The sequence below is a fragment of the Megalobrama amblycephala genome, linkage group LG17 (genome assembly GCF_018812025.1).
Source record: "Megalobrama amblycephala isolate DHTTF-2021 linkage group LG17, ASM1881202v1, whole genome shotgun sequence".
Lineage (NCBI taxonomy): Eukaryota > Metazoa > Chordata > Actinopteri > Cypriniformes > Xenocyprididae > Megalobrama > Megalobrama amblycephala.
This window is the reverse complement of record NC_063060.1, coordinates 40,445,919-40,473,594: the sequence shown is the minus strand read 5'-3', so window position 1 is coordinate 40,473,594 and position 27,676 is coordinate 40,445,919. Positions and strand designations below refer to the sequence as shown.

At 36.8% G+C, this 27,676-nt stretch overlaps 1 protein-coding gene across 1 annotated transcript; it reads right to left on the bottom strand.

Annotated features, from left to right (window-relative positions):
* Positions 1 to 866: 866 nt before the first annotated feature.
* Positions 867 to 23,920, bottom strand: fam163aa (family with sequence similarity 163 member Aa). The gene is made up of 4 exons (XM_048164373.1): positions 22,967 to 23,920; positions 4,400 to 4,524; positions 4,065 to 4,179; positions 867 to 1,868 (listed from the first exon to the last, which is right to left on the bottom strand). Exons 3-4 carry the CDS (start codon positions 4,155 to 4,157, stop codon positions 1,509 to 1,511), a joined length of 453 nt encoding a protein of 150 aa, XP_048020330.1. The 5' UTR covers positions 4,158 to 4,179; positions 4,400 to 4,524; positions 22,967 to 23,920; the 3' UTR covers positions 867 to 1,508.
* Between the last annotated feature and the right edge of the window lie 3,756 nt (positions 23,921 to 27,676).

Genomic DNA, 27,676 nt, shown 5'->3' with positions numbered 1-27,676 from the left:
TCAGCGTGTCGAATCAGCAGTTCGGAGCGCCAAAGTCACGTGATTTCAGCCGTTGGCAGTTTGACACGCGATCCGAATCATGATTCGATACACTGATTCATTTGTGCTCCGAAGCTTCCTGAAGCAGTGTTTTGAAATCGATCATCACTATATAAGTCGTTATTTTGTTTTTTTTTTGGCGCACCAAAAATATTCTCGTCGCTTTATAATATTAATATTGAACCACTGTACTCACATGAACTGATTTAAATATGATTTTAGTACCTTTATGGATCTTGAGAGAGGGAATGTCATTGCTCCCTATGGAGGCCTCAATGAGCCATCGGATTTCATCAAAAATATCTTAATTTGTGTTCCTAAGATGAACGAAGGTCTTACGGGTGTGGAACGGCATGAGGGAGAGTAATAAATGACAGAATTTTCATTTTTGGGTGAACTAACCCTTTAAATGTTATTTTAAAAAGCTCTTAATTGATAATGTAGTGGATTTGGACAAAGAAATAAGTGAGAATGAACAACACATTACCTCAATCTTAACTGTCAACACACATTTCACTCTGTGTCATTGTGATTTTTAGTTGATGTGATATATATTCAAATATGAGTTTACCAATATATTCATCATCAGTAATTCATTTTACATTTTCCCAACAGATCAACACACATTAAGACGATTACATTTTGGTTAATTTCTCATCCTAAAATAAGTGTTTCGGTAACACTTTACAATAAGGTTCATTAAAATGAACTAATAATGAACTGCACTTCTACAGCATTTATTAATCTTTGTTAATGTTAATATCAACATTTACTAATACATTATTAAGGTCTTGTTAACATTAGTTAATGCACTGTGAACTAACATGAACAACTGTATTTTCATTAACTTATGTTAACAAAGATGAATAAATACAGCAACAAATGTATTGCTCATGGTTGGTTCATGTTATTTAACTAATGTTTAACTAATGAATCTTACTGTAAAGGGTTACCAGTGTTTCAAATAAAAAGATTCAGCATATCAGGGGCTATTTAGATAAAGCTGAATATCATGCTCTTTCCAACAAAAGTACTTTTTTTTAAAAGCTATTAAAAATGTGTGTGGAATGTTTGCCTTTCATGTCACTATAAACAACAAAATACTTGAGATGAGCCTATAAAGCTTCCTTGGGCTGCTCTCTAAATGTAATATATGCTTATTTATCTGGCTTTTCCAGATAAATAAAATATCCTATTTGCATTTAACCTTTAACATTAAAAAGGCCAAAAACCACACAAACACTTCATGTCATATAACTCACAGCCCTCGCAGACGAGGCGCAAGAGGAAGAGGTAAACAGGTAAAACAAAAGACAATGGAAGACTGAAGATGGCCTTAAACCTGCAAGGAAGAATAACATGGCATCCTGTAGGTCTTTTGACTCTTGGCGCAAGGAGATGGCATGGCCCCAGATGCTCTGGTTCACAGAGGCAGCTCTGTCCCTGGGTTCATCTCAGGTCTGTGAGGGTCAGACGTCAGTGCTGATGGCTCGTGTATTGGTGTAAAAGTCTGGCGTGCTGCGATGGCTCAGCACGGGGCCGTACATGGCGGCCAGACCAAGGGCGGTGGCGCCATGGTTCTCGTAGTGAGCGGGCATGTAGGACAGGCGTTCGCCGCCATTACGCATCTCATCCGTGCCACGGAGGTAGTAGGGCGAGCAAGTCGGGCAGTAGCTGTGAGGCAGACCGGGGTCGTAGGGCAGCGAGAGAGGTGTGACGGCCGCCCCGTCCACTCCCGGAGCGCTGCATGCGTTGCAGGCAAACTGTGGCTGAGGATCTCCGACCGAGCCCGCCTCCCCTTCTGACTCATTCCTCTTACAGCAGTAATACTGGGACGGAGGGACAGAGCAAACAAGATCAGGAATTGGCGTTTCAACACAGATCTTCTTCAAATTGTTGAGTAACACGCTGAACTTACTTGAGCATTGAGATTTTAGTTGTTTACATAATAAGCTGTTCAGTCATGATGTCATTTAGGTCAACAAGTAAGGCTAAAACAACATTCAGTATTTTCCAATGGGTTTTTGATTATGAATAAAATAAGGTCTGTGGTCAGCACTACTTGAGACTTTAAAGGGTTAGTTCAGCCAAAAATCTGTCATTAATTACTCACCCACGTAAGACTTTCATTCATCTTCAGAACACAAATTAAGATATTTTTAATGAAATCTCAGAGATTTCTGTCCCGCAATTGAAACTTTGACGCTTCTTGAAGAGATCGTAAAACTAATCCATATGAATTGAGCGGCTTAGTCCAAATTTACTGAAGAGATTTGATCGTTTTAGATGGTGAACAGATTGAATTTAGGCTTTTATTCACATATAAACATTCATCAACTCACACATCAGTTGTGGTAAACGGAAGCTCAAGCATGTTTGCTTGATGCATACGAGAACCAATGAGGTTCATTCGCATGTTACGCAGCACGTTTGAGCTTCAGGAAGAACCAATGAGTTTCAGCCGTCAATCAGGTTCGGTTGAGCTTCTGTTTATGTTCGTGGATCAATGTTTATATGTGAATAAAAGCCTAAATTTAATCTGTTCGTCATATAAAGTAGGGGTGTCGCAATATACCGGTACTGATGATAACTGTGATATTCAAAGCATGAAATATCGATATCGTGTTAATTTAGGGTGTGACGATATTTCGCCAACGAAAATTTCAAAATGATAAACAGCAGAACAGCCCCCGTGCAACAAATGTTTTTGTTATTCTGACTAAATCCGCGTTTAGAACGAATGAATCTGAATGAATCGGTCATTTGAACAAATCAGTTGACTTACTCATTAAGACAGTGACTTGCTGCCACCTACTGGCAGTTTAGTTTAGTTTCATATTTAAAGTACATTTTTATTAAAAAGTTAAAATTAGAAAAATGTATTTAAATATATAATATTGAATTAAATTTATGTAGACAAATTGTAAATGCTTTGTAAATATATTAATGCCACTTCTCATTCTATGTCACCTCTGTGTTGCAAAGATGGATTTTGTTTATAATGATTTGATTGGTAACAGCCATAATGTATAGGCTACTATGCTAGTATTAATTTTTATTTCTTCAGGTCTTAAAAAGCCTTAAATTTGACTTTAAAAAATGTACAGCAACCCTGAAAGAGAAAAACTAAATAAACAAAGTAAAAATTATTTATACTGATAAATCCACCCCCCCCCCCATTTTTTGGCCACAATAACTGTGATGTGAAAAATCTAATATCGTGACAGCCCTAATATAAAGCTATCATGTCTCTTCAGTAAATTTGAACTAAACCGCTCAATTCATATAAATTAGTTTTACGATCTCTTTATGAACTTTTTGAAGCGTCAAAGTTTCAATTGTGTAGCTGTCAATGGAGGGACAGAAAGCTCTCAGATTTCATCAAAAATATCTTAATTTGTGTTCTGAAGATGAATGAAGGTCTTACGGGTGTGGAACGACATGAGGGTGAGTAATAAAAGAAATTTCATTTTTGGGTGAACTAACCTTTTAAATCAGTGGCGAGGTCAGAAATGTTAAAGGAAGTGGACATTGGTGAAATAGGATAGATGTAACGAAGCCTCGTTTACTGAAATCACGTGACTTTGGCAGTTTGATATTCGCTCTGAACCACTGATTCAAAACAAATGATTAGTAAAGCTTCGAAGCTTCATGAAGCAGTGTTTTGAAATCGCCCATCACTAGATATTGTTGAATAAAGTCGCTATTTTGTTATTTTTGCTGCACAAAAAGTATTCTCGTCGCTTCATAACATTAAGGTTGAACCACTGTAGTCACATTAACTGTTTTAAATACGTCTTTAGTAGCTTTCTGGGCATTGAAAGTGTTAATTATCTTGCTTGCAATGCAGGCCTCACTGAGCCATTGGATTTCATCAAAAATATCTTAATTTGTGTTCTGAAGATGAACGAAGGTCTTACGGGTGTGGAACGACATGAGGGTGAGTAATTAATGACAGAATTTTCATTTTTGGGTGAACTAACCCTGGTAAGCACCCTGCAGTGAAATGTAAATGCAGTGCTCACCTGGAGTCTACAGTAACAAAGCACTGCAATGATACAAAGGAGTATCACTGTTGCGAGAATTCCTCCGGTTATGACAACAGTTCCAGCTGTCATCCGACCAGATCTCCATCAAACCCTGAGAAAAAGAGAGAGAGAGTCAATTGTCTTGCTGAAACTTCATTTCCATATGTAAAACCAGACTGAAACTGTGTTGTTACTCCGGTCACATCACCAAAACAAAGATAAACATTTGAAACCATTTTAGTTAAATAACATTCAAAGAATCCTCAGTACAGCGCAAACATTTGATTTACGTGTTAAAGCCTGTGGATGGGGTTATACTCCGAAGCACTTACATTAGAAGAGAGCAGAGGGGACGACAGGCCACAGAGGGTTTGTACTGCTGCTTCTCCTGACGCACGGCTCATTGGTTGCAGACACTCACCAGTATACTTTCTGGATATCACAAAAGAAGTGGAACCTGTGATATGTAAAAACAGATTTGTTAAAATAGATTAAAAAAAAAGAACTTCTGCCACAATAACAATTCTGGCCAAAAGGAGGCAGTATAATATAAACAGTAGAACATCACCACAGCAAAGTATACTTGTATGGCATCACATACTCATATAGGTACACAAATGATGCTCGCAAACTATTTAAAAAGTAAGTTAGCTAAGAGAACAAAGAATAATGAATAAAGAATATTTTAATATATATGCAAACAGTGTAAGTGAAATATGCAGAACAAATGCAACAACATAAGGTAAACAGAGAGGCAACATTACTAAAGAGCACTTTGTAATATGGCACTGTTAAAACACTACTGAAACAAAAATGAACTAGTAACTAGTATGGCAAGCCGTTTTAGCTTAAAATGTTCCCAGCGTTACTTGTCATAATTGCATTTTTACTAGTAATTAAATTAGAGAGCTCTTTAATGATAATTTTTACTAGTAAGAAATGAATTAGAGAGCTCTCTAATTTAAGGGGCTGTTTACACAACACCGTTTTCAACTAAAAACGGAAAACTTATGCATTTTGGCAATTAATTTACAAGACAACAGCGTTTTGGTGGCCTGAAAATGAAAACTTTTGAAAACGGGTTTCAAAATGCAAGTTTTTGAAAACGATACCATTGTCATCTCTGTGAAAACTGCAAAAACGCAAATCTGAAAATGGTGACGGCATGCACGTGTGTATTATGTGTTTAGTCTATCCACCTTATTTTTCAACGCGAAGGTAAGGTGTTTTCTGTGAATGTGTTGTTTCACCGCTGTAGGGAAACAACGAGAAGAATAACAGAGTTCAATAAACTGTAAAAACAAAATGGATAGGCATTTGGCACGATTGCTCTGTAAAAAAATGCGTATGCGCAGGTGCGTAGTCTTTCTTTACAAAGTGACATCGCCATCTACTTGTCTGGCATGTGTAATACAGAGTTTTTAGTTATTTTCGCAGATCCGTGTGAATGGGGATAGTTTTGATTAAAGAAAAAATAAAATCTGTACAAAGAAAAAACTTTTCCGTTTTTAGTGCATCGTTGTCATGTAAACTAGTGACTATGCAATTACGACGAGTAACACTGGGAACATTTTAAGCTAAAACAGCTTGCCATAATCTAGTAACTGTACATTGTCTACAATAACTGTACATTTGTACATAACTTCTCAAATTGTAATCTGTAAATTACCTCATAAACTGTACACTTGTAAATAACGTATCTGTACATTCATTAAAACAATTCTATTTTTTCTTTTTTATTTCTATTCTATTGCATTATTAAAATTTTTGTTTCATTATATTATCGTTATATTTCATTCCTACTGTGTTATTCCTATGTATACCTGCACAATCATGTATGTCTTCTGCACTGGAGCTCCTGTCACCAAAACAAATTCCTTGTATGTGTAAACATACTCGGCAATAAAGCTCTATCTGATTCTGTAAAATAATCAGTGTTGCCTTAACTACAGAACCCAGCAGTCTCTAGTTCAAAATCAGGGATGCTCTCCGACCCAGCACACATCTTCCTCCTGACTATTTTTTTTTGTTCCCCCAGAGTAAAAGCACTAAATTATATACAGGAATGGTGGAATGCTAATGCTGTTAAAAGCAATGTGCCATCTATTCTCCCTGGAATGAGTCCAAGCAGTGTGTTCCTGTCCCCTACGCTCCTTGCCAGCGGTTAAACTCCAAGAAAATACTGATCTGAGTTCTTGTGGTGGGCTGCTGGGGGTCAAACCCCTCCATCATGGCAACAGTGACAGCAGCGGGCCACTGATGGGACATGTTTGGATAATTACAGTTGATGGGCTAGACAAGGTCGCTGTAAGTACACTGAGAACATTTGAATAACAAGGACTGGTGGGGACTGGAGAGAGCTTGTGTTTATCCAAGTATTTTCTTGTGCTAATTTGTGGTGATAGGCTACTAAACTGAGAAATTTGACATCAAAGTAATGCCATTTCTGCGCGCAATACCAAAATCCAAAGTCTGTTCACTTGGTGACACTCTTGGCAATGCAGCTATTTTCTATTATCTACTAGAATAGGGAAAGGCAAAAAAAAAAAAAAAAAGAAGAAAAAAAAAGTAAGCTTATAATGCATACATGTACAGTAAGCCGTTAAGGAAAAAAAAGAAAGAAAAAGAAAAAAAGATTAGGACACCGACGCGGAGTGAGTAGGTATGGAAGTTTGGTAATTGCAACTTTTTCCCCTCAGAATTTTGTGGTATAAACTCGCAATTGTAAGAAAATGTCAGAATTGTGAGGTGATATTTTTCCTCACAATAGAAGGGATGCATTGACGTCACTTTCCCGCCGGAACACACTCCCTCAGCTGGACTGAGTGGCAAAAGTGCAAAAGACTGGATTTAATAGAAACTGCAAAAACGCAAGTAAAACAAACGATTACACCAAAGGTTGGGCTTGAAAGTGTTCCTTATAACATGTCGAAGAAACCTAATCCATGATATTGGCATGCAGCCAGGAATCGTGTTTCCTGAGGCTGATTTCTACGCCGGGGAAATACATAAAGCAAATCTGCCTGTGAACGCTACAATATCGGTAGGTCTAAATCGGAGTGATCACTTATATCAATGTTAATATATATCGTCATATCGTCCAGCCCTAAAACTTGTATAGTTTTTGTCAGTGTTTATTTAAAAACACCCAATTATGCAGAATATAAGATGCTAAATATTTAATTGATGAGTTGTCAACACAATATATAACAATACAATATATAGGGTATGATTTTACCCCAAAATCCAACATTTTGACACAAAATAATAACTGCAAAACATGTTTCTCTGCTTGGAGTTGAGTTGTTTCTGTGAATTGCAGCGATCAATTTGCTTCTTTTTGCAGTAGCTTTTGGCAGTCTGTAAAAATATAACTCAGATTTCTTGTCAAATCTATTTGTACAGTCATTTGCAAAGCTCTTTCCTGTTTTGGATGTGGCATTCACGCTGAAATCCAATGCTGCCGCTCAGTCTTTTTGCCACTCAGTCGGTGTAACCGCAGTCATAACGGCTGACGATGACGTCACATGCATACCCTCTATTGGACTTTATAATTCATGAGTTTAAATCTCACAATTCTGAGAAAAGAAGTCACATGCCTTGATGCCTTCCTACCTAGGAATGCATCCTCAGAAGGCAGCATTTTTTTTAAGCTTTCGAACGCAACTAGGATTTGATTAGTTCACCTCTCGAGGACTGAATGTTATGTTCCGAGTCTTTTGTTCTGCATAAGCAACGTTTGCGTAATAAGACCTTCGTTCATTTTCATAACACAAATTAAGATATTTTTGATGAAATCCGAGAGGTTTATGACTCAATCTATACACTTTCAAGGTCCAGAAAGGTACTAAAGACATCGCTAAAACATTTGACATGACTGCAGTGGTTCAACTTTAATGTTATGAAGCGACGAGAATACTTTTTGTGCACAAAAACAAAACAAAAAAAACCTTTATTCAACAATATCTTCTCTTCTATCATTCTCATATGTTGTTTTCGTCCAGCTCTTCCAGGTTCTCCATCAGAACGCCGTCTCATTATTGGCCGGCTCCTGCGTCAGCATCACACGCATGCGTTGTGCTGATCACGTGATCAGCTTTGGCCAATACTGAGCCGGCGTTCAGGCGTATACACGGAAGCCTTCACTGCGCTTACTGCGTAAAGATAATGACACAGAAGAGAACAGATTGTTGAATAAAGTCGTTATTTTTGTTTTGTTTTGCGCACAAAAAGTATTCTCATCGCTTCATAACATTAAAGGGATAGTTCACCCAAAAATGAAAATTTGATGTTTATCTGCTTACCCCCAGAGCATCCAAGGTGTAGGTGTCTTTGTTTCTTCAGTAGAACACAAATGATGATTTTTAACTCCAACCGTTGCCGTCTGTCAGTCAAATAATGCTAGTGGATGGGAACTTCTACTATAAGAGTAAATAAAACTTGCATAGACAAGTCCAAATTAAACCCTGCGGCTCGTGACGACACATTGATGTCCTAAGACACGAAACGATCGGTTTGTGCGATAAACCGAACAGTATTTATATCATTTTTTACCTCTAATACACCACTATGTCCAACTGCATTCATCACTCGATTCGTTTGGTCTGATCGCGCTCTGACAGCAGCAGTGATGTCTCGCACATATACTTCAATGAGAGCGAGACATCACTGCCGCTGTCAGAGCGCGATCAGACCTTACTAACGAGTGCTGCATGCGGTTGGACATAGTGGTGTATTAGAGTTAAAAAATGATATAAATACTGTTCGGTTTATCGCACAAACCGATCGTTTAGTGTCTTAGGACATCAATGTGTCGTCACGAGCCTGCAGGGTTTAATTTGGACTTGTCTATGCAAGTTTTATTCACTCTTATAGTAGAAGTTCCCATCCACTAGCATTATTTGACTGACAGACGGCAATGGTTGGAGTTAAAAATCCTAATTTGTGTTCTACTGAAGAAACAAAGTCATCTACATCTTGGATGCGCTGGGGGTAAGCAGATAAACATCAAATTTTCATTTTTGGGTGAACTATCCCTTTAAGGTTGAACCACTGCAGTCACATTGACTGTTTTAATGATGTGTTTAGTGCCTTTCTGGACCTTGAAAGTGTATAGATGAGTCATAAACCTCTCGGATTTCATCAAAAATATCTTAATTTGTGTTCTGAAGATGAACAAAGGTCTTACAGGTGTGGAACGACATGAGGGAGAGTAAATTAATGACTAATGACTAACCATTTAAAATGTTATTTTTCTCGTTACATGACAGCCTCTTGTTTGGAGACATTAATCTTTACACAATACTAAGTAAATAATGACATTTAATGATCATTTTTGGGTGAACTAACCTAGTGTGCTATTTTGAATTCAGCCACTGTGAAGATTTTACCAATAAAGTGATCAGTTGATCTTTTAGCTGAGAGCTAGGTGGGTCTTCCTTTCCTACCACCAACTTTTAGAGCAATCCTGTTAATTTTCCAATGAGTGGCCTGCCTCGTTCTGCTTACACCCAATATGACTCTGACCCTACATACTGCATAACCATATTACAGATAAAATCACACTGCAGTGTACACTGAAGCCAAAAAAGCAGAACCATTAAATTGAGCTGTGCTTTACATTGGTCCTCGAGTCCCTGGAGAGATTTTTTTTTTTTTTTGTAAATGGAGAGTCAATTATTCATAGTGAAAAGAAAAAGACACCACTGTGCACACTGAACACTGAGATAATACTACTACCATACCTTTTGTTTGGTGGATTATATTGTGGTGTTTTTGAGGTTAGTGAAATTCATGAAACATGTAATAATATGAGACGACCATCCCATATACATGTATGTGTTATGTGGACATGTGAGGAGAATCAGACAGAGATGTGGTGCAAGAGGAAGTGTGACCCGGTGCAGGCCTTGTCAGCATGCTCGTTTATCACCTGGCTCACTCTATTACACCAATGAGTCTGCAGATCAATAGACAGATGCTCGTATATCTCCGTTGCCATGGTAGCCAGGGCTTCTGACCCACTTCTCCCCAAATACCCCAACACCCCTCTCCTTCGCCCATTCTCTTTATCTCCTTTTTTTATCTTTCCCCCTCCATTTCTAGTTACCACTTTATTTCAGTACGTCACCAGTATACGTCAGCCATCTTCACACACTGTGAAGGCAGCACAGAAACCAAATCTGAAACAGTATATACAGTATACTATGAAAATGTGTTTTGGTATTGGTATTGACTTCATATATAATATAAATACTGATTGATATATATATATATATATATATACACACACACACACTACCGTTCAAAAGTTTGGGATCAGTACGATTTTTTATATTTTTAAAAGAAGTTTTTTCTGCTCACCAAGATTGCATTTATTTAATTAAAAATACAGTAAAAACAGTAATATTGTGAAATATTATTACAATTTAAAATAACTGTTTTCTATTGGAATATAATATAAAATGTAATTTATTTCTGTGTTGGAAAAGCTGAATTTTCAGCATCATTACTCCAGTCTTCAGTGTCACATGATCCTTCAGAAATCATTTTAATATGATGATTTGCTGCTCAAGAAACATTTATTATTATTATCAATGTTGAAAACAGTTGTATCCTTTTTTTCAGGATTCCTTGATGAATAGAAAGTTCAAAAGAACAGCATTTATCTGAAATACAAAGCTTCTGTAGCATTATACACTACCGTTCAAAAGTTTGGGGTCAGTAAGAATTTTTATTTTTATTTATTTGAGAAGAATTTAAAGAAATTAATATTTTTTTTCAGCAAGGATGCATTAAATCAATCAAAAGTGAAAGTAAAGACATTTAAAATGTAACAACAGATAACAACAGATTATATTTCAAATAAATGCTGTTCGTTTGAACTTTCTATTCATCAAAGAATCCTGAAAAAAAAATGTACACAAATATTTTGTACATCTGTGCACAATAAAAGTTTCTTGAGCAGCAAATCATCATATTAAAATGATTTCTTAAGGATCATGTGACACTGAAGACTGGAGTAATGATGCTGAAAATTCAGCTTTGCAACCACAAGAATAAGTTACATTTTCAAATATTGATTTATTTTAAATTGTAATAATATTTCACAATATTACTGTTTTTTACTGTATTTTTAATTAAATAAATGCAGCCTTGGTGAGCAGACGAAACTTCTTTATAAAACATTAAAAATGTTACCGATCCCAAACTTTTGAACGGTAGTGTAAATATATATATATATCTGTGGAAAAATCCTTTACAGGCAGTAGACAATTAAGGTCACATGGAGTTGCAATAACTTAGGACACTAAAGAGAACTTTCTACTGACTCTGCAAGGCTCTGTTTACACCTGGTATTAAGATGCGTTTTGGTCAGTCGGTTCACAGGTGGACGACTCTAAATACAGGTGTAAATGGGGTCTAAAACATTTTCAGTTTGTCCACTTTAAACCACTTGCAGAGGTAGTTGAAAAAGCATTCGACTGGATTGCTTTCGTAGTGTAAATGGTCGAATGTGTTTGAACAGCCACAAAAGACCACCTACTGACCTAATGAGTAAACATTATGGGAAGTGCGCTAGCCAGATTTAAACTTTGATGGCTAAAGACCCAGATTTGGTTTGAAGACAAAAAATGTACCAAGCACAATGTTCTCTCACCATTCCTGATTTCTAACACACAGTCACCACGTTCGGCTGGTCTTGTTTTTCTGTTGTCTCCAGTCGTGTTCATATATAAATTGCGTGAGCTTATTTTGTTCAATAGATCGAAAGATCTGAAAAAAACAACAACATACATTTACCCGCCCATAGACCCTCCCCTCGAAGAAATCAGGACAGAAGTGGTTGAAGAGACGGATTAAAAAAACAGGTGTAAACGGGAATGTGTCCCCCTCGTCTACTTGTGATCTGATTGACCAAAACACATCTTGATACCAGGTGTAAACAGGGCCTAAAACACCAGGAGAAAGACGCCCAGAGTCTCTGATCACCTCTGGGAACATGCTATAGTGCTGGCATGAGGACTGCAGATGTAGACAGAGCAATAAACTGCAATGTTCATAATGTAAGACGCCTAAGACAGTGCTACAGGGAGACAGAAGGACAGTTGGTTGTCCTTGCAGGACTTAAAGCAGCTTTGATATTGACCATCCCTCCCCCCTTTTTTCAGGGACTCATTACATTGCTATTCATCAAATGTCTGTGAAATTTGTTCAGTTGTTGAATCTTTTTATGTTCATACAAATATTTACACATTAAGAAATGTGTTGGGAAAAAAAAAACAGTTTGAACGTAAGTTGTTATTTATATATATTGCATATTTTATACATGGCTCTATGCTGTATTGCATCTTTACAGACACCTTTAGATCTCTGGAACATCATAGAGCTCTCGTCACCTGCTCACTTCATCTCACCTGCTCAGGTTTCTTGGCTACTTTCTCTTTTTCTCTCCTTGCCTCAAAAAATATGACTCTTCTCACTTCCTTAGCTTCCCCTCTGCTTCTTTTTAAAGAAGCACATGATGCCACTTCCCCTCAGTGCTCTGGTAGTGTCTGTCCTTCCTGCCTTTGCTCCAGAACAGTTATGGACTTTTTATCTGGCAGCTCTATCTGACCTCTTATCTGTCTGACTGCACCAGGCCCAATATAGCTGTAGGGGTTCCACATGTTTATGACACAAATATGTCTGCAATGTGAAAAGTAAAGTCAAATCATATTAAACATGATGGGAAAACAACACTGAACTTAAATTAGTATAGTGTAAAGAAGTTGCATTAATGTCTCCAAATAAGAGGCTGTCATGTAACTAGAAAAATAACATTTTAAAGGGTTAGTTCACCCAAAAATGAAAATTCTGTCATTAATTACTCACCCTCATGTCGATCCACACCTGTAATACCTTTAAGATAATTTTTTTTAAATTAAGATATTTTTGATAAAATCCGATGGCTTTGGCAGTTTGATTCACGCTCCCAACCACTGATTCAAAACAAAAGATTTGTAAAGCTTCGAAGCTTCATGAAGCAGTGTTTTGAAATCGCCCATCACTAGATATTGTTGAATAAAGTCATTATTTGTTTTTTTGATGCATAAAAAGTATTCAAGTGTTCATTTTATCAAAAATATCTTAATTTGTGTTCCGAAGATGAACGAAGGTCTGACGGGACCTGGAACAACATGAGGGTGAGTAATTAATGACAGAATTTTCATTTTTGGGTGAACTAACCCTTTAAGTTCCGTTTGTGTATAGTATGAGAGAAATTCGGACTACATCCAGTATGTTGTCATGTGACCTACAGCGTCAGTTGTGTCGCTTCACTGCCATTCACAAATTCTCTCCCGTGGCCTCTTGGGATATCAAGTGTCCACTGCATGCACACTTCAGGATCTCGCTTTTTGACTACTGTTTTATGAATACTATGAATTTGGACGTACTACTCGACTTGCATACAGTTTTCCGCCTACTAAGTTGTATGGAAGTAGGCATTTCAGACACAGGGCAGGCTGCAGTATGAATTCCCATGCAAGTAAGTCCAGGCTGGTTTATGTAGTGCAATTAGTTTTATTCTTGTTGGTTAGCCTAGTTAAGAAGCATGGTGGGGCACCAATATCAAAAACAGCAAACAGTAGGCTGGAGAGCAACTACTGTGGTCTTTTCAGCAGCAGTGTTGTTTTCTCAGTGTAAATAACCTCATATATCACTATTTAAAGTGGCAGCAAAATGGTTCATGTCACTGAGCAAGCTAAACAGGGCAAAATAAATGTCCTATGGTTAAGAAAATGCTAAATATAAATGACAAGCACTCAACGAACTTCTGTTTGACAAGTTGAACACTGCGTGACCATCAAATAGCTAATTTCCCTCAACATTCTCATTTCCCTTCCTTATGATTTCGCCAGCTTTGGAACAAAACACAGCAGCGTGGTGCTAATAGAAAATAACTTGCAAAGAGCTGAGATTGCACTCTGTATGGACAGCCCAATGGGCCATTATTGGAACAGCCCAAGCTTTCATTTACTCTAATTGCGGTTCTAGCCTTTATAACATACACTTTAACCACTGGGACTAATAAGAGGAGAAAAGAGAGACGGAAATCAAATCCCATTCAGCGTAAATTTTCTCATAATCCTTTTTCGTTGTGGAGAATTCTCTTACAGTGGGCTGGTTTCTTAAAGGATTTAGAGAGATCATGTTCAGCTTCTCTTTGGAAACTGAATTGCAAGTCAAAGGTTTTATATTAATGCATTTTCTTATCACAGGCCATTCTGGAGATTTTCTTTAAAGGGGTGGTTGATTATGATTTCACTTTTTAAACTTTAGTTAGTGTGTAATGTTGCTGTTTGAGCATAAACAACATCTGCAAAGTTACGATGCTCAAAGTTCAATGCAAAGGGAGATATTTACAGAAATTTTAAGGACTACAACAAATGCCTGGTAGGGACTAAAATTAGATTCTTCCTGTGTGATGTTAGTGACATCACAAACCCTAAAATTTACATAAAGCCCCAGGAACATGCAACAAAGGGGGTGGGACAATGTTGGGCTGCTTTAGAGAAGAGGAAGAGTTGTTGTAGTAGAGTGTTGTTGTCATGCCGTCATTTTACGCCGGACTGCTTCACAAACGAGGGTCAGTTCAACACTGGATTTGCACAAAAGATTAACATGACGGCACATGCTAGTGGATGAGTTGATCAACCCCACAGCAACTACATACATTCATCCACTAACCGTTCAGAAACGTCCAGTTTCATTCTAAAGTTGTAACTTCTTCCTGAGTCTCTCCATCAGTGTCGACTCCGGTTTGAACAATGTAAGGCTGAACACCGTTACTGACAATCCTCATTTTGGCTGCGTGAGATTCTCCAGCTTTGTTGATGTTGAGCAACCGAAGCGCGAGCCGTTAAAGCTCCGCCCTCTTCTGGAAAGCAGGATTTGCATTTAAAAGGACACAGTGTGTTTTTGCTCAAACCCAAATAGGGGCAAATTTGACAAGCTATAATAAATGATCTGTGGGGTATTTTGAGCTGAAACTTCACAGACACATTCTGGGGACACCAGAGACTTATATTACATCTTGTGAAAGGGGCGTAATAGGTCCCCTTTAAAAAAAATGTGGATTGTACTCAGTGTCAGACCAGACCCGGAAATAGATTAATAATAATATTTGTCTGGGATAAAACTCTAATTAACATGCCATAACTGATTGTATCTGTCAAATAAATTAGCATTCTGTCATCATTTACTCAGACTGTCATTACAGACCTGTATGAAAAATCTAAAGAAAAAAAAAAAACACTGACTTTCATTGTATGGACAACATTTTTTTTCAAAATATCTTCTGTTCCACAGAAGAAATCACACAAGTTTGGAATGACATGAAGTTGAGTAAATTACAGACTTTTGGGTGAACTATCCTTTTAACACCAGATTGCTCTGGAAATAAGGTCCTGTAAGTCATTTTGGATAAGTGGCAGTTAATAATATCAAGTAGCTGACAGCTGTGAGAAGCACCATACATGCATATATTAAATACTCCCTGATGTATAGAACCACTCAAATCAGCTCAACAGGCTTTGACACAGTCAATGAGAGATAGTTAAGGAACTATTTAAAGGAATCACAGGAGTGACTGACTCACTTGTATCAGATCAGACTCGGAGCCCATGTCTCTGGTGACATTTGCTGAAATTTGAGTTTGGTGAGAAACCGATAATGAGAGCGAGCTTGCTAAGCTCCTTGTTCCCACCTTCGTTTTACTCATTCCACCATCATCAACTCTAAAGATCCTGGTCATTCAACTTTAAAGTCTCTTGGATTGATTGAAATAGAGCTGTGCTTCAAATTCTCGTTCTGTTTTCCAAGACATCAAATCTAAAATCATAAACATTTTAGAGTTTTTCATAATACAAATGAGACATCCAAATCTATAACGTCTGAAGCAGCTTTAGTTTTAGCTTCTCTCTCTAGCTGGGCCTGTATGCCAGCGGGTCTCTGCTGCCTGATTTATGGACGGCCAGCATGCACATCCCGCCCCAAGGACAAATCAAGAGACAGCTTCAGATGTCAGGCTATAAAGCAGCTGCTGACTGGGTTCTTATTCAGCAATTGCCGCTACACCACTTAATTCACTGGCGTTTATTTAAAGCACAAAGAGAGACTATCAAAAATTGTGTTGTTTTTTTTTTTAAGGAAATTCTGACAGACATGAGGCTCATGGTTTAAGGTGACAGATACAATCTATGCACAAAGGCTTTACTGTGTCAGTTTGATCTTGATCATCTCAATGTGCTTTAAAGAAAAAAAAAAGAACACACACAAACGTATATGTGTATATATATATATATATATATATATATATATATACACAGGGCCTAAAATTAACACTTGCAAAGCACCAATTGTGAGTAAAAATAGGCGTTGGGCGAGTATATGAAACAGTGTCAATCACCAGGTGGCTGGTAATATTTTTATGAATCCTAAGGGCCGTTCACACAGAACACGTTTTTCTATTCCAATGCGCTGCTTTCCCATTGTTTTTCTATGTAAACACGCGCTTAACGGACGCGCATGACCGTTACGCTCGCGTCTTTTGCAGCGCCTCGCACATGAACACTGTGTTTTCAAGACGCTGTGTCAAGTTAAAAGAATTTCAACTTTTACATGCAGCGCCACTCATCAATGTCAGTTCCAAAACAGTGGACCAATCAGAAGGGGGGCAAGCGTTTCAAGCTTCTGTTTACAGTAGCAAGTTGGCATGACAACATTTTTATTTTACAGCAACATGGCGGAGGATGTAGTGTGATTATTTTCTTTTTTTTTTTCCATGTCAAAAATAGTATCTATCTATTCTGCTGTTTGCCTGTTTCTATTATTTCCGTTATTGCCATTATTGCATCACGTCTCAAAAGTGCGTCTCGAGACCCTCGTGTTCTGCGCTGCGCTTTTTTAAAAACCATTCCTGAGCGCTGTGTTTCGTGTTTTTAGACGTAAAGACGCTTTCTGTGTGAACATCCCTTAACAATGCACTTTTGTGCGAACGTGATACGTGAACAAACGTGAATGATGCTCGGGCCAGTGCTGCATCGTCACGAAACTTTGAGCCTTTTCCAATTTAAATATTCAAGCGCAAGAAGATGCAAAAAGGGAACTTAATTCATTACTTGTGCTTTGTGGGAAGTTTTCTGTGTGCAAACATCCGAATCACATCTAAAGCCACATCACAGACAGCACACAAATACTGAGCTTTCACTTCTTGCGCTTGAACATACAAATTCACACAAAATTATGAAAAAAATGGCCACCTCTGCGACTATCCTAGTCAACATACACATAGTTATGGCTTAAGTGGATGTAAACAGTTGAGAAAGACAGCACATGTGTATGGTATCAGTATGTTGGATCTGTGCATTATGTCTTAAAGTGACAGCAGCCTAATATTTCTGCTTCTGTGTTTTTAATGTTACAGGGTTAGTTCACCCAAAAATGTTTTGTTTTTGTGCACTAAAAGTATTCTCGTCGCTTCATAACATTAAGGTTGAACCACTGTAGTCACATGGACTATTTTAACAATGTCTTTAGTACCTTTCTGGACCTCAAAAGGTGCAATGATGTTGCTGCCTATGTGTGGTTCAGAAACCCTCGGATTTCATCAAAAATATCTTAATTTGTGTTCTGAAGATCAACGAAGGTCTTACTGGTTTGGAACGACATGATGGTGAGTAATTAATGACAAAATTTTCATTTTTGTCTGAATTAACCCTTTAAATCAAACAAGAAAAGACGGGAAAAAAAATGTATTAAGTAACTTTACTAAGGATTAATGTTATATAGTGGGGACTATTTAGTGTTATTTTACATTTGATTACTTTATTCAATTTCTATACTTGAAAATTGTAAATTTTCACTGGTATCTAAAATGTTGGTGTCATTACTGCCTGTTTTTGCAAAAACAGTTTCATGTCGGTAAATAAATCTTTATGGCCGGTAAATTTTCAGAAGTCACCGGCCATTGGCTGATGTGGCAAAAAGTTAGTTTTATATATATGTATATATTTATTTATTTATTTTTATTACGCATTTTTATTTCATGTTCAGAGATGATAATTTCTAAAAAAAAAAAAAAAATTAAAAATCGAAAGCTCTTAAAGGTGCACTCGAATGAAAAATTGAATTTACCTTGGCATAGTTGAATAACAAGAGTTCAGTACATGGAAATGACATACAATGAGTCTCAAACGCCATTGTTTCCTCCTTCTTATATAAATCTCATTTGTTTAAAAGACCTCCGAAGAACAGGCGAATCTCAACATGACACCGACTGTTACGTAACAGTCAGGATCATTAATATGTAGGCCCTTAATATTTGCATATGCCAGCCCATGTTCAAGGCATTAGACAAGCCAGTATTAACGTCTGGATCTGTGCACAGCTGAATCATCAGACTAGGTAAGCAAGCAAGAACAATAGCGAAAAATGGCAGATGGAGCAATAATAACGGACATGATCCATGAAAACATGATATTTTTAGTGATATTTGTAAATTGTCTTTCTAAATGTTTCATTAGCATGTTGCTAATGTACTGTTAAATGTGGTTAAAGTTACCATCGTTTCTTACTGTATTCACGGAGACAAGAGCCGTCATTATTTTCATTTTTAAACACTTGCAGTCTGTATAATTCATAAACACAACTTCATTCTTTATAAATCTCTCCATCAGTGTAGCATTAGCCCATTAGCCACGGAGCACAGCCTCAAACTCATTCATAACCAAATGTAAACATGATCCAATGCATGCATGATGAACATTTGGTAAAGATCCATTTGAGGGTTATATTAGCTGTGTGAACTTTGTAAATGCACTGCATTATAGTCGAGAGCTCGAGGGGCAGGGAGCAAGAGGATTTAAAGGGGCCGCACACGCTTAATTGGTGCATAGTTAATGATGCTTCAAAATAGGCAGTTAAAAAAATTAATTTAAAAAAAATCTATGGGGTATTTTGAGCTGCAACTTCACAGACACATTCAGGGGACACCTTAGACTTATATTACATCTTGTGAAAACTGGTTCTAGGGCACCTTTAAAGAATTAGAGATGTTCATGTCCACATGCTACATTATATCAAAACATAGTTTTAAGAAGTAGTTGTATTGATTTAGCAATATTGTGGCCATAAAATGGTAATATATTGGCAAAAATATAAATAAAATAGTTTTTACCTGTCACTCAAAGTATAAATGCACATATATTTGCTTACACATACAAAGCTTGATTGCTTGTATCATTGCGAAATGTAATCTATATTATCACCCAGCTCTAATCTGCTAAATGAATGGCATGAATACAAGATATTCTAAACATTACCATCATGATTTTCTATAAAGCTGCTTTTTTTGCGTATTGAGAAAAACACTTCAAAAATACATTTGACTTGATGAGCAGACAACTATTTCAGGACAAGAAGTCAAATCAAAAAATCATGTAAATAAAATGTCATAAAATTTGTTCCACATTGCAGACGTGATTACTGACAAAAGCTCGAAACGAACCTGCAGCAAAGCTGCAATGCTAATGTGTTCATTCAGGAGAAAAATGAACTTTTTAAATAATTGTTTACACAGCGTGAGTCAAATAAAGTGCAAATGGCAACGCAGTCAAGTGTGCACATGTCCAACTCAGCAAGAAATATTAAACTTCTTTCTTTGGATAGCTCGAGCAATACCGAGCTGATGACTCAGATGCCGTGTGCTCTGTTCACTCGTAAACACATTGTAATTTGTTTTTGATGTGTGCTACATAAGTCAGCAACAAACAGGAACCGCCGCAATCACAATGCTGAGAGGCTTCTCTTGACAGCTTGTCGGCCTGATCTATGATGTCACTTATAACAACGCTGTGGGGAGATAGTACGGTGAACGTCCTTCTTCATTATTAAAATGAGTCTCTCCTCTGCAGCCGTGCAGAGCCGGTTCTCGCGCTGTGAAATGGAGAGGCAGGAGCTCTGATCATTTTTGAATGAATCCCTTCTCCTGACTGTTAAATAATGGCATGAATATTTCGGTGAGGAAGCCTCTAACTTTGCACTTGAAATCATGGCAAGCCTGCAATTTTAAAGTCGGCCCTTTTCAATTATTCAAATATCATTCCTGTAACAATATTTTTCCATCACCAGGCCATTTAGCCAGGTAGTGAAGGAAGGATTTTTCACCCCATTCTCTTCAAAAAGCACTCATCTCTGCTGTGTAAGGAGAGAATATATTTATGTCTAAATCTGGGACAGTTGCATGGATTTCAAAAATGAACAGAGAAAAGAGGAATATCATCATTCTCTTTTCTTTGTCCAAGAGTATAATTTATACAATGTATGAAGGTAAGATTATTATTACTTTAAAGGGATAGTTCACCCAAAAATGAAACTTCTGTCATTAATGACTCACCCTCATGTCGTTCCACACCCATCAGACCTTCATTCATCTTCGAAACACAAATTAAGATATTTTGATGAAATCTGTGAGGTTTTTTATCCTCCATTGAAAGCAACGAAATTACCACAATGTCCAGAAAAGTAGTAAAGACATAGTAAAACAGTTGACGTGATTACACTTGTTTAACCTTAAAGGGTTAGTTCACCCAAAAATGAAAATAATGTCATTAATTACTCACCCTCATGCCGTTCCAAACCAGTAAGTCCTTTGTTAATCTTAGGAACACAAATTAAGATATTTTTGTTGAAATCCAATGGCTCAGTGAGGCCTCCATAGCCCGCAATGACATTTCCTCTCTCAAGATCCATTAATGTACTAAAAACATTAATGCGGCAAAAAAACAAAATAACGACCTATTTAGTGATGGCCGATTTCAAAACACTGCTTCAGGAAGCTTCGGAGCATAAATGAATCAGTGTGTCGAATCATGATTCGGATCGCGTGTCAAACCGCCAAACTGCTGAAATCACGTGACTTTGGCGCTCCGAACCGCTGATTCAACACGCTGATTCATTATGCTCTGAAGCTTCCTGAAGCAGTGTTTTGAAATCGGCCATCACTAAATAAGTTGTTAAAAATATTCTCGTCGCTTTATAATATTAATATTGAACCACTGTACTCACATGAACTGATTTAAATATGTTTTTAGTACATTAATGGATCTTGAGAGAGGAAATGTCATTGCTCCCGATGCAGGCCTCACTGAGCCATCGGATTTCAACAAAAATATCTTAATTTGCGTTCCGAAGATTAACGAAGGTCTTACAGGTGTGGAACGGCATGAGTGTGAGTAATAAATGACATTATTTTCATTTTTGGGTGAACTACCCCTTTATTGTTATGAAGTGACGAGAATACTTTTTGTGCACGAAAACAAAACAAAAATAACAATTTTATTCAACAAATTCGTCTCTGCCCTGTCATTCTCCTACGCTATTTTCGGACGTAAACACGTAAATGCAGCACTGCGCCAACAGCGTAACAGACTGACAGAGAAGAGGAAAAATTGTTGAATAAAGTGTTTGTTTTTGCGCACAAAAAGTATTCTCGTTGCTTTATAACATTAATGTTGAACCACTGTAGTCATGTGGACTGTTTTACTATGTTTTTACCTCTTTTCTGGACATTGAATGTGGTAATTTCATTGCTTTTAATGGAGGATGAAAAAAACCTCTCGGATTTCAACAAAATATCTTAATTTGTGTTCTGAAGATGAACGAAAGTCTTACGGGTGTGGAAATTTCATTTTTGGGTGAACCAACCCTTTAATGTCAAAGTTGTTCCAAACTGGTTCCATGGATGTAGTCAAATATGAAAGTTTAAGAATCTGCCATTGAAAACCCTTCATATTGGGGGTCAATAAAGTTAATGACAGTACATAATCAAATAATTTTCCAGCAATTTCTCTTTTTACCATAGTATAGTAGTATTACATCATGTTCATGTACATGCATTCAACCACATTGCTTGCAACAGACAAGAATTGTTCCCAGAAAAGCCCTTGATGGGCTCTTCCTTGAGACTGTGTGGTTTACCATAGCTTGACTCAGTCAAACAGGCTCCCTCAAGCAGTACATCTGCCAAGAGCACACTGCTGGAGAGCTTGCCATGTAAATCCAGCAAAACAAACAGTTGAAAAGCAGCTCCAAACACACCAGGCCCCCTTGGCAGATACAACATCACTGGCCTAGAAATCATGTCTCCACTAAAACAGCATCTGTGTATGTGTCGTGTCTGCTAGAAACAGACAACATATGCTTTCCCCTGTGGAAAACATGACATCTTCGCCAAAAGCTATAGCTTTGCATGAGACATCTGACTACTATTAGGCTCAGATGTCACAAAAATGAAATACACACCATGCCTATCTGTCTATCTAATCTATCTCTTTCTCTTTGATCAAATCTGGCCTAATTTAACCACTATACAGTAGAAATAATCAAACAAAATAAATAAATTTGGCACAATGTAATCACTTTATAAAAATATGTATTTTTTAATATAAATAAAAATGATATACAGTGATCTTCAATGCAACAAAATTACTTTTCAACATAATTATGCATTTTTGGAGATAGTGACCATGTTATATCTTACCTAGAGTGCCAGAATCACCAGATTTTAGGGTATTTTCACCTTCATAATTCAAGTTTAACCCACACAAGGCATACAGCATGAACAAGTGGAAAACAATTATGTGCATTGTGTCCAAAGGTTCAGGATAGTGATGCCACTTCATAACTGTTGAATGTTTACTATGTGTGTGTGTAAGAATTTTTTTTGTTATTCATGCATTAAAATTCAAAACCGGACACATTTAGAGATTGCCACTTCAACACTTACATTAGACCGCATCCACATCAAAACCATTTCAGCAAGTGCATGTCTGCTCATAGAAGGACATTTCAGTTACCTTAAACCTGTTTCTCCTCCTCCCAGAATGTTTGTAAAGCAGGGTATTATTCCGAATGCCTGCTGTCTGTCAGTGCTGAACACTACTGTAACTGTTCATCTGGGAAAGGATCGTCTGAGGCTTTGCTTCGTTAGCAGAAACGCAGCGTCCACTGCACAGCTAGCTTTTATTATTTCTCTGAACGGATGGCTGTCACATCATCATTTGTTGCGGATGTAATTCCGTGTATTCCCAGCGAACAGCCGCGTGTGTGCCGTGAGAGACAATATCACACATCCGAGTTCGCAAATGAACGAGTAGTATTACCCAGAATGCGAATTGTAGAGTACGGGCAGTGGAGAGAGCCGACGGTCCCTCAGGAGGATGCAACAGCCTGTGAGATGATGTTGCACGCGCGGAAAGGGTCAGGAAATGAACCCACACCTTTACAGACGTTAAACGAGAGGAAAGCGTCAGCCTATGAGCGTGCGTCATGTGTTTCACATGACCACCGTCCAGAGAATATATTACAAAGAAAAAAAGTGACAGCAATCACATGCCACTTGGCTTTATCTTTAGGAAACGTGCTTGGTGAGTTTATAATAGTCAGGTAAGTAGGGAACATGAAGGCTAAATTTTAATGACTACTACACAGAGAAAAAGTAAGCATTTGGTTGGTTGGCTATAGGCTATAATGAGAGCTGGGCAGATTACTTATGAATTGTAATCAGTAATATAATCTCTTAGATTACACATTTTTGGTAACGTAATCTGACTACTTTTGGATTACATTTAGATTACTTTTGTGCTAACCCTTATTTGATGTCATAGGATAATCTTTTTTGGTAACGTAATCTGACTACTTTTGGATTACATTTAGATTACTTTTGTGCTAACCCTTATTTGATGTCATAGGATAATCTTTTTTGGTAACGTAATCTGACTACTTTTGGATTACATTTAGATTACTTTTGTGCTAACCCTTATTTGAAGTCATAGGATAATCTTTTTTGGTAACGTAATCTGACTACTTTTGGATTACATTTAGATTACTTTTGTGCTAACCCTTATTTGATGTCATAGGATAATCTTGTACTATTTTGACTGATACAAAGAAAAAATATATTCCAAAAAATATATATTTTATTCACCAACAAAAGCCTCAACAGATTCTTTTTCAAGTGCAATGTATGGACAGTTAATACTTCAAAATACTAATGTACCTGTTAGTGTTTGCTGATAATAAAACAAAATCACATCTTATGATTTTAAAACATATTTACTTAAAATTAAGTAAATTTTGAAAACAGCAACATTACAAAAACAAATATTTATAACATGAAATTCACAGCAATACCACTGCTACATCAAATATTTCATATATATTTAATATATTATTATATTATTATTTCATGTGTATATATATATATATATATATATATATATATATATATATATATATATATATATATATGTATATATATGTGTGTGTGTGTGTATGTATATATATATATATATATATATATATATATATATATATATATATTTCACCTATATTTTCCCCTCACCGCAGGAAAAACTTGAAGAATCTCGAACGAAGTGACAGGTTTACTATGAAAAAAATATAAATGTTAAAAAAATGAAAAATTAGGAGAATCAATTAATAGTGAACAACTTACTCCCATTGTGTAAATAATATGGAATCATGTAATCCATAAAAAAGTAACTGTAGTCTGATTACAAGTATTTTACTCTAATTACAAGTACTTTTTAATTTTTGGAATCTGATTACGTAATCCGGATTACATGTAATCCGTTACTTCACAGCTCTGGCTATAATATATATATCGCAAAATACTTTATAAAATATTATACAAATTTTCCTTTCTGAATATATTAAGAGAGACATGCTCTTGATTTCATGTCAGTGCTGTTGCAAGAAACTGACAGATGACTCTATCTGGTCCAAAATAACCACTATATCAACAAAAAACAATAATAATACTATATCAAAGGCAAACTACTTTATATAAATAATTTATTAAGAATTTAACATATAATATATAATAGACTTTAACAGGCTTTTTTCTTCATGTATCAGTGCTATTGCAAGAAACTGGCAGATGGCTCTTGAAAATGTACCATTTTCAAATCACTTGTTTGAAACACTACTGATTTATTAATTGCATATTTCATATTCATTCAATTCACAAAGACTTGAGCAAATAAGCGCATCAGTAAATTAATATTCAACCCCCCAAAAAAGAGTGAACTTTCCCTTTAAGTATCAATATTTGTCAGTCTGTTTTTGGCAAGCAAAACTAATGAAAATACCTTCTGTTTACAAACAGACATGTTCCAGTATGTGGGAAGATTAATTATGTTTGCAGACTTAGTTCACCCAAAAATTTAAATTAATTACTCACCCTCATGTCGTTCCAAACCCATAAGACTTTCGTTTATCTTTGGAATGCAAATAAAAATCTTTCTTTGGTTCACGAGAGCAGAACAATTTACTCCCCCCATGTCATCCAAGATGTTCATGTCTTTCTTTCTTCAGTCAAAAAAAAAAAAAAAAAAACTAAGGTTTTTGAGGAAAACATTCCAGAATTTTTCTCAATATAGTGGACTTCAACAGTTACCAACAGGTTGAAGGTCCAAATTGCAGTTTCATTGCAGCTTCAAAGGACTTTACATGATCCCAGAAGAGGAATAAGGGTCTAATCTAACAAAACAATCGGGAATTTTCTAAAAAAAAAAAAAAAAAAAAAAAGATAGATAGATACTTTTTAACCACAAATGCTTCATCTAAAAACTTCATCTAAATTTTATCAACTTCAAAATCGTTCGATATCCTTGTTTTACCTCTTTTTTTTGTAAAGGGTGTTTAGCTTAATCTTTGCATGTTCGCTTTGTACTTCCGCCTACGTCACACGGCCTTTGTAACATGATTACGTAATGCGTGATGCATCGCAGAGCTAGTGCTGGATGAGCATTTGTGGTTAAAAAGTATACGCATTTTAATTTTTTTAGAAAATGACCGATCGTTTCTCTAGATATAAGACCCTTAATCCTCGTCTGGTATCGTTTAAAGCCCTTTGAAGCTGCACTGAAACTGACATTTGGACCTTCAACACATTGGTAACTGTTAAAGTCCACTATATGGAGAATAATCCTGGAATGTTTTCCTCAAAAACCTTAATTTCTTTTCGACTGAAGAAAGAAAGACATGAACATCTTGAATGGCACGGGGGTGAGTAAATTATCAGGAAATTTTCATTCAGAAGTGAACTAATCCTTTAAGTCAAAGGAGGACACGATCACCCACATACAGTACGCACAAACTCAAGCTCTACCTCTCGTGTATGCATGCATGCACATTTATCTGTGCTCACACACATAGCAAGGTGCCATATCACAGACACATTTGATTATGACAGCTGGCAGGGATTTGTTGCATAAATTACAATATTACCAGCAGAAGGGATCTGTGACAAAGCTGAATGAGCCTGCTGAACTCATCTGTGTCAATGCATTTAATGCAGGTAATGCGCTTTAGTGCAAAGCTACCATACTTGTCATTTGACATCTTTCTAATTAAATATTACACACGACAAGGGAATGCAATTCCCTCTTCCCTCACTGCCATTACACTATGTCTTTAGATGCGAAGGAATGATTACATTAAAACATCACTTCGATAAGCATGATTTTTTTTGCTGCAATGCCAGACACACTGATCTTTTACCAAGTATTTTTTTATGACAGTGATAAAGATCAGTTTTTAAAACTCCATAATAGAACAGTTTTATAAACTAAAACATGTATCTGTTATTAAATGAATTAAATTAGGCTGTCTGAATCTAGCATTAGATGCCATTATCTCACTATCGAAAGGCCAAACCCAATTAACCTGACTTACAGAAGCCCTTGTTTCATTCCCTTGCTTTGCTGCCTTGGAGGCACATAATTCATGTCCTTCTTATATTTTCATGATCCGTAAGAGCAGCAAGGTTCACAGCTCCTTGAGTAAAACTGAGAGAACTCTGGCTGACTTTCCCCATATATCTGCCTTATTTATTTATATCATCCAATCGTTTTCTGTCTTAGCTACACCTCCTCCCACTCAAGCAGCTTGTCAATTAAGACACCCGCAGGAGTGAGATGAAGTGACAGCGTGGTGACGAATCGTCTAGCTACAAAAGGCAGGAAGTGTATTCCAAGGCGGTCTAAATATTTAGAATGCGATCCCTTTTAAACTGTGCCGGTTTCAGCAGACTGATGAAACTCTAGCCAGTGTACTTCAGGACAGCAGTGTCAGAACAACGAGAGGCGGGGTGGTCAGAGAAGAAGAGCTATTCTGGAGCACAGAGATCATCTCTCTTGCTGTGCCACCTGCCTGGACAAGGAGACACAATACCAACTCCGTGTGATGCCTGGTAAGAGTTGGCACCGTGACAATTCTCAATGTATTTTCAGCTGAATCTAAGGTCACCTTTGGAGAGTTGAAGGCATTAAAATGACATATCACCTCCATATATGACTGATACAGCTCACATAATTTCAATATCCTGCTATCCAATTTATTTTTCAAGTATAAGAACGGGTACAGCCATTTGTAATTTCCGGTGTCAAATGCTTTTAGCTGTAGAAAACAGCTAGTAATGCTGCCTGATATTGCAAACTGGTATTTCTTACCATAATATTTTAACGTATTGTCTTAATTAGCCT

Excerpts from the sequence above, each read along its gene's own strand:
- fam163aa (XM_048164373.1), bottom strand. The coding sequence starts at position 4,157 with ATGACAGCTGGAACTGTTGTCATAACCGGAGGAATTCTCGCAACAGTG. Across the intron at positions 1,869-4,064 it reads TTTGTTACTGTAGACTCCAG|TATTACTGCTGTAAGAGGAA; the intron begins GTGAGCACTGCA and ends CCTCCGTCCCAG.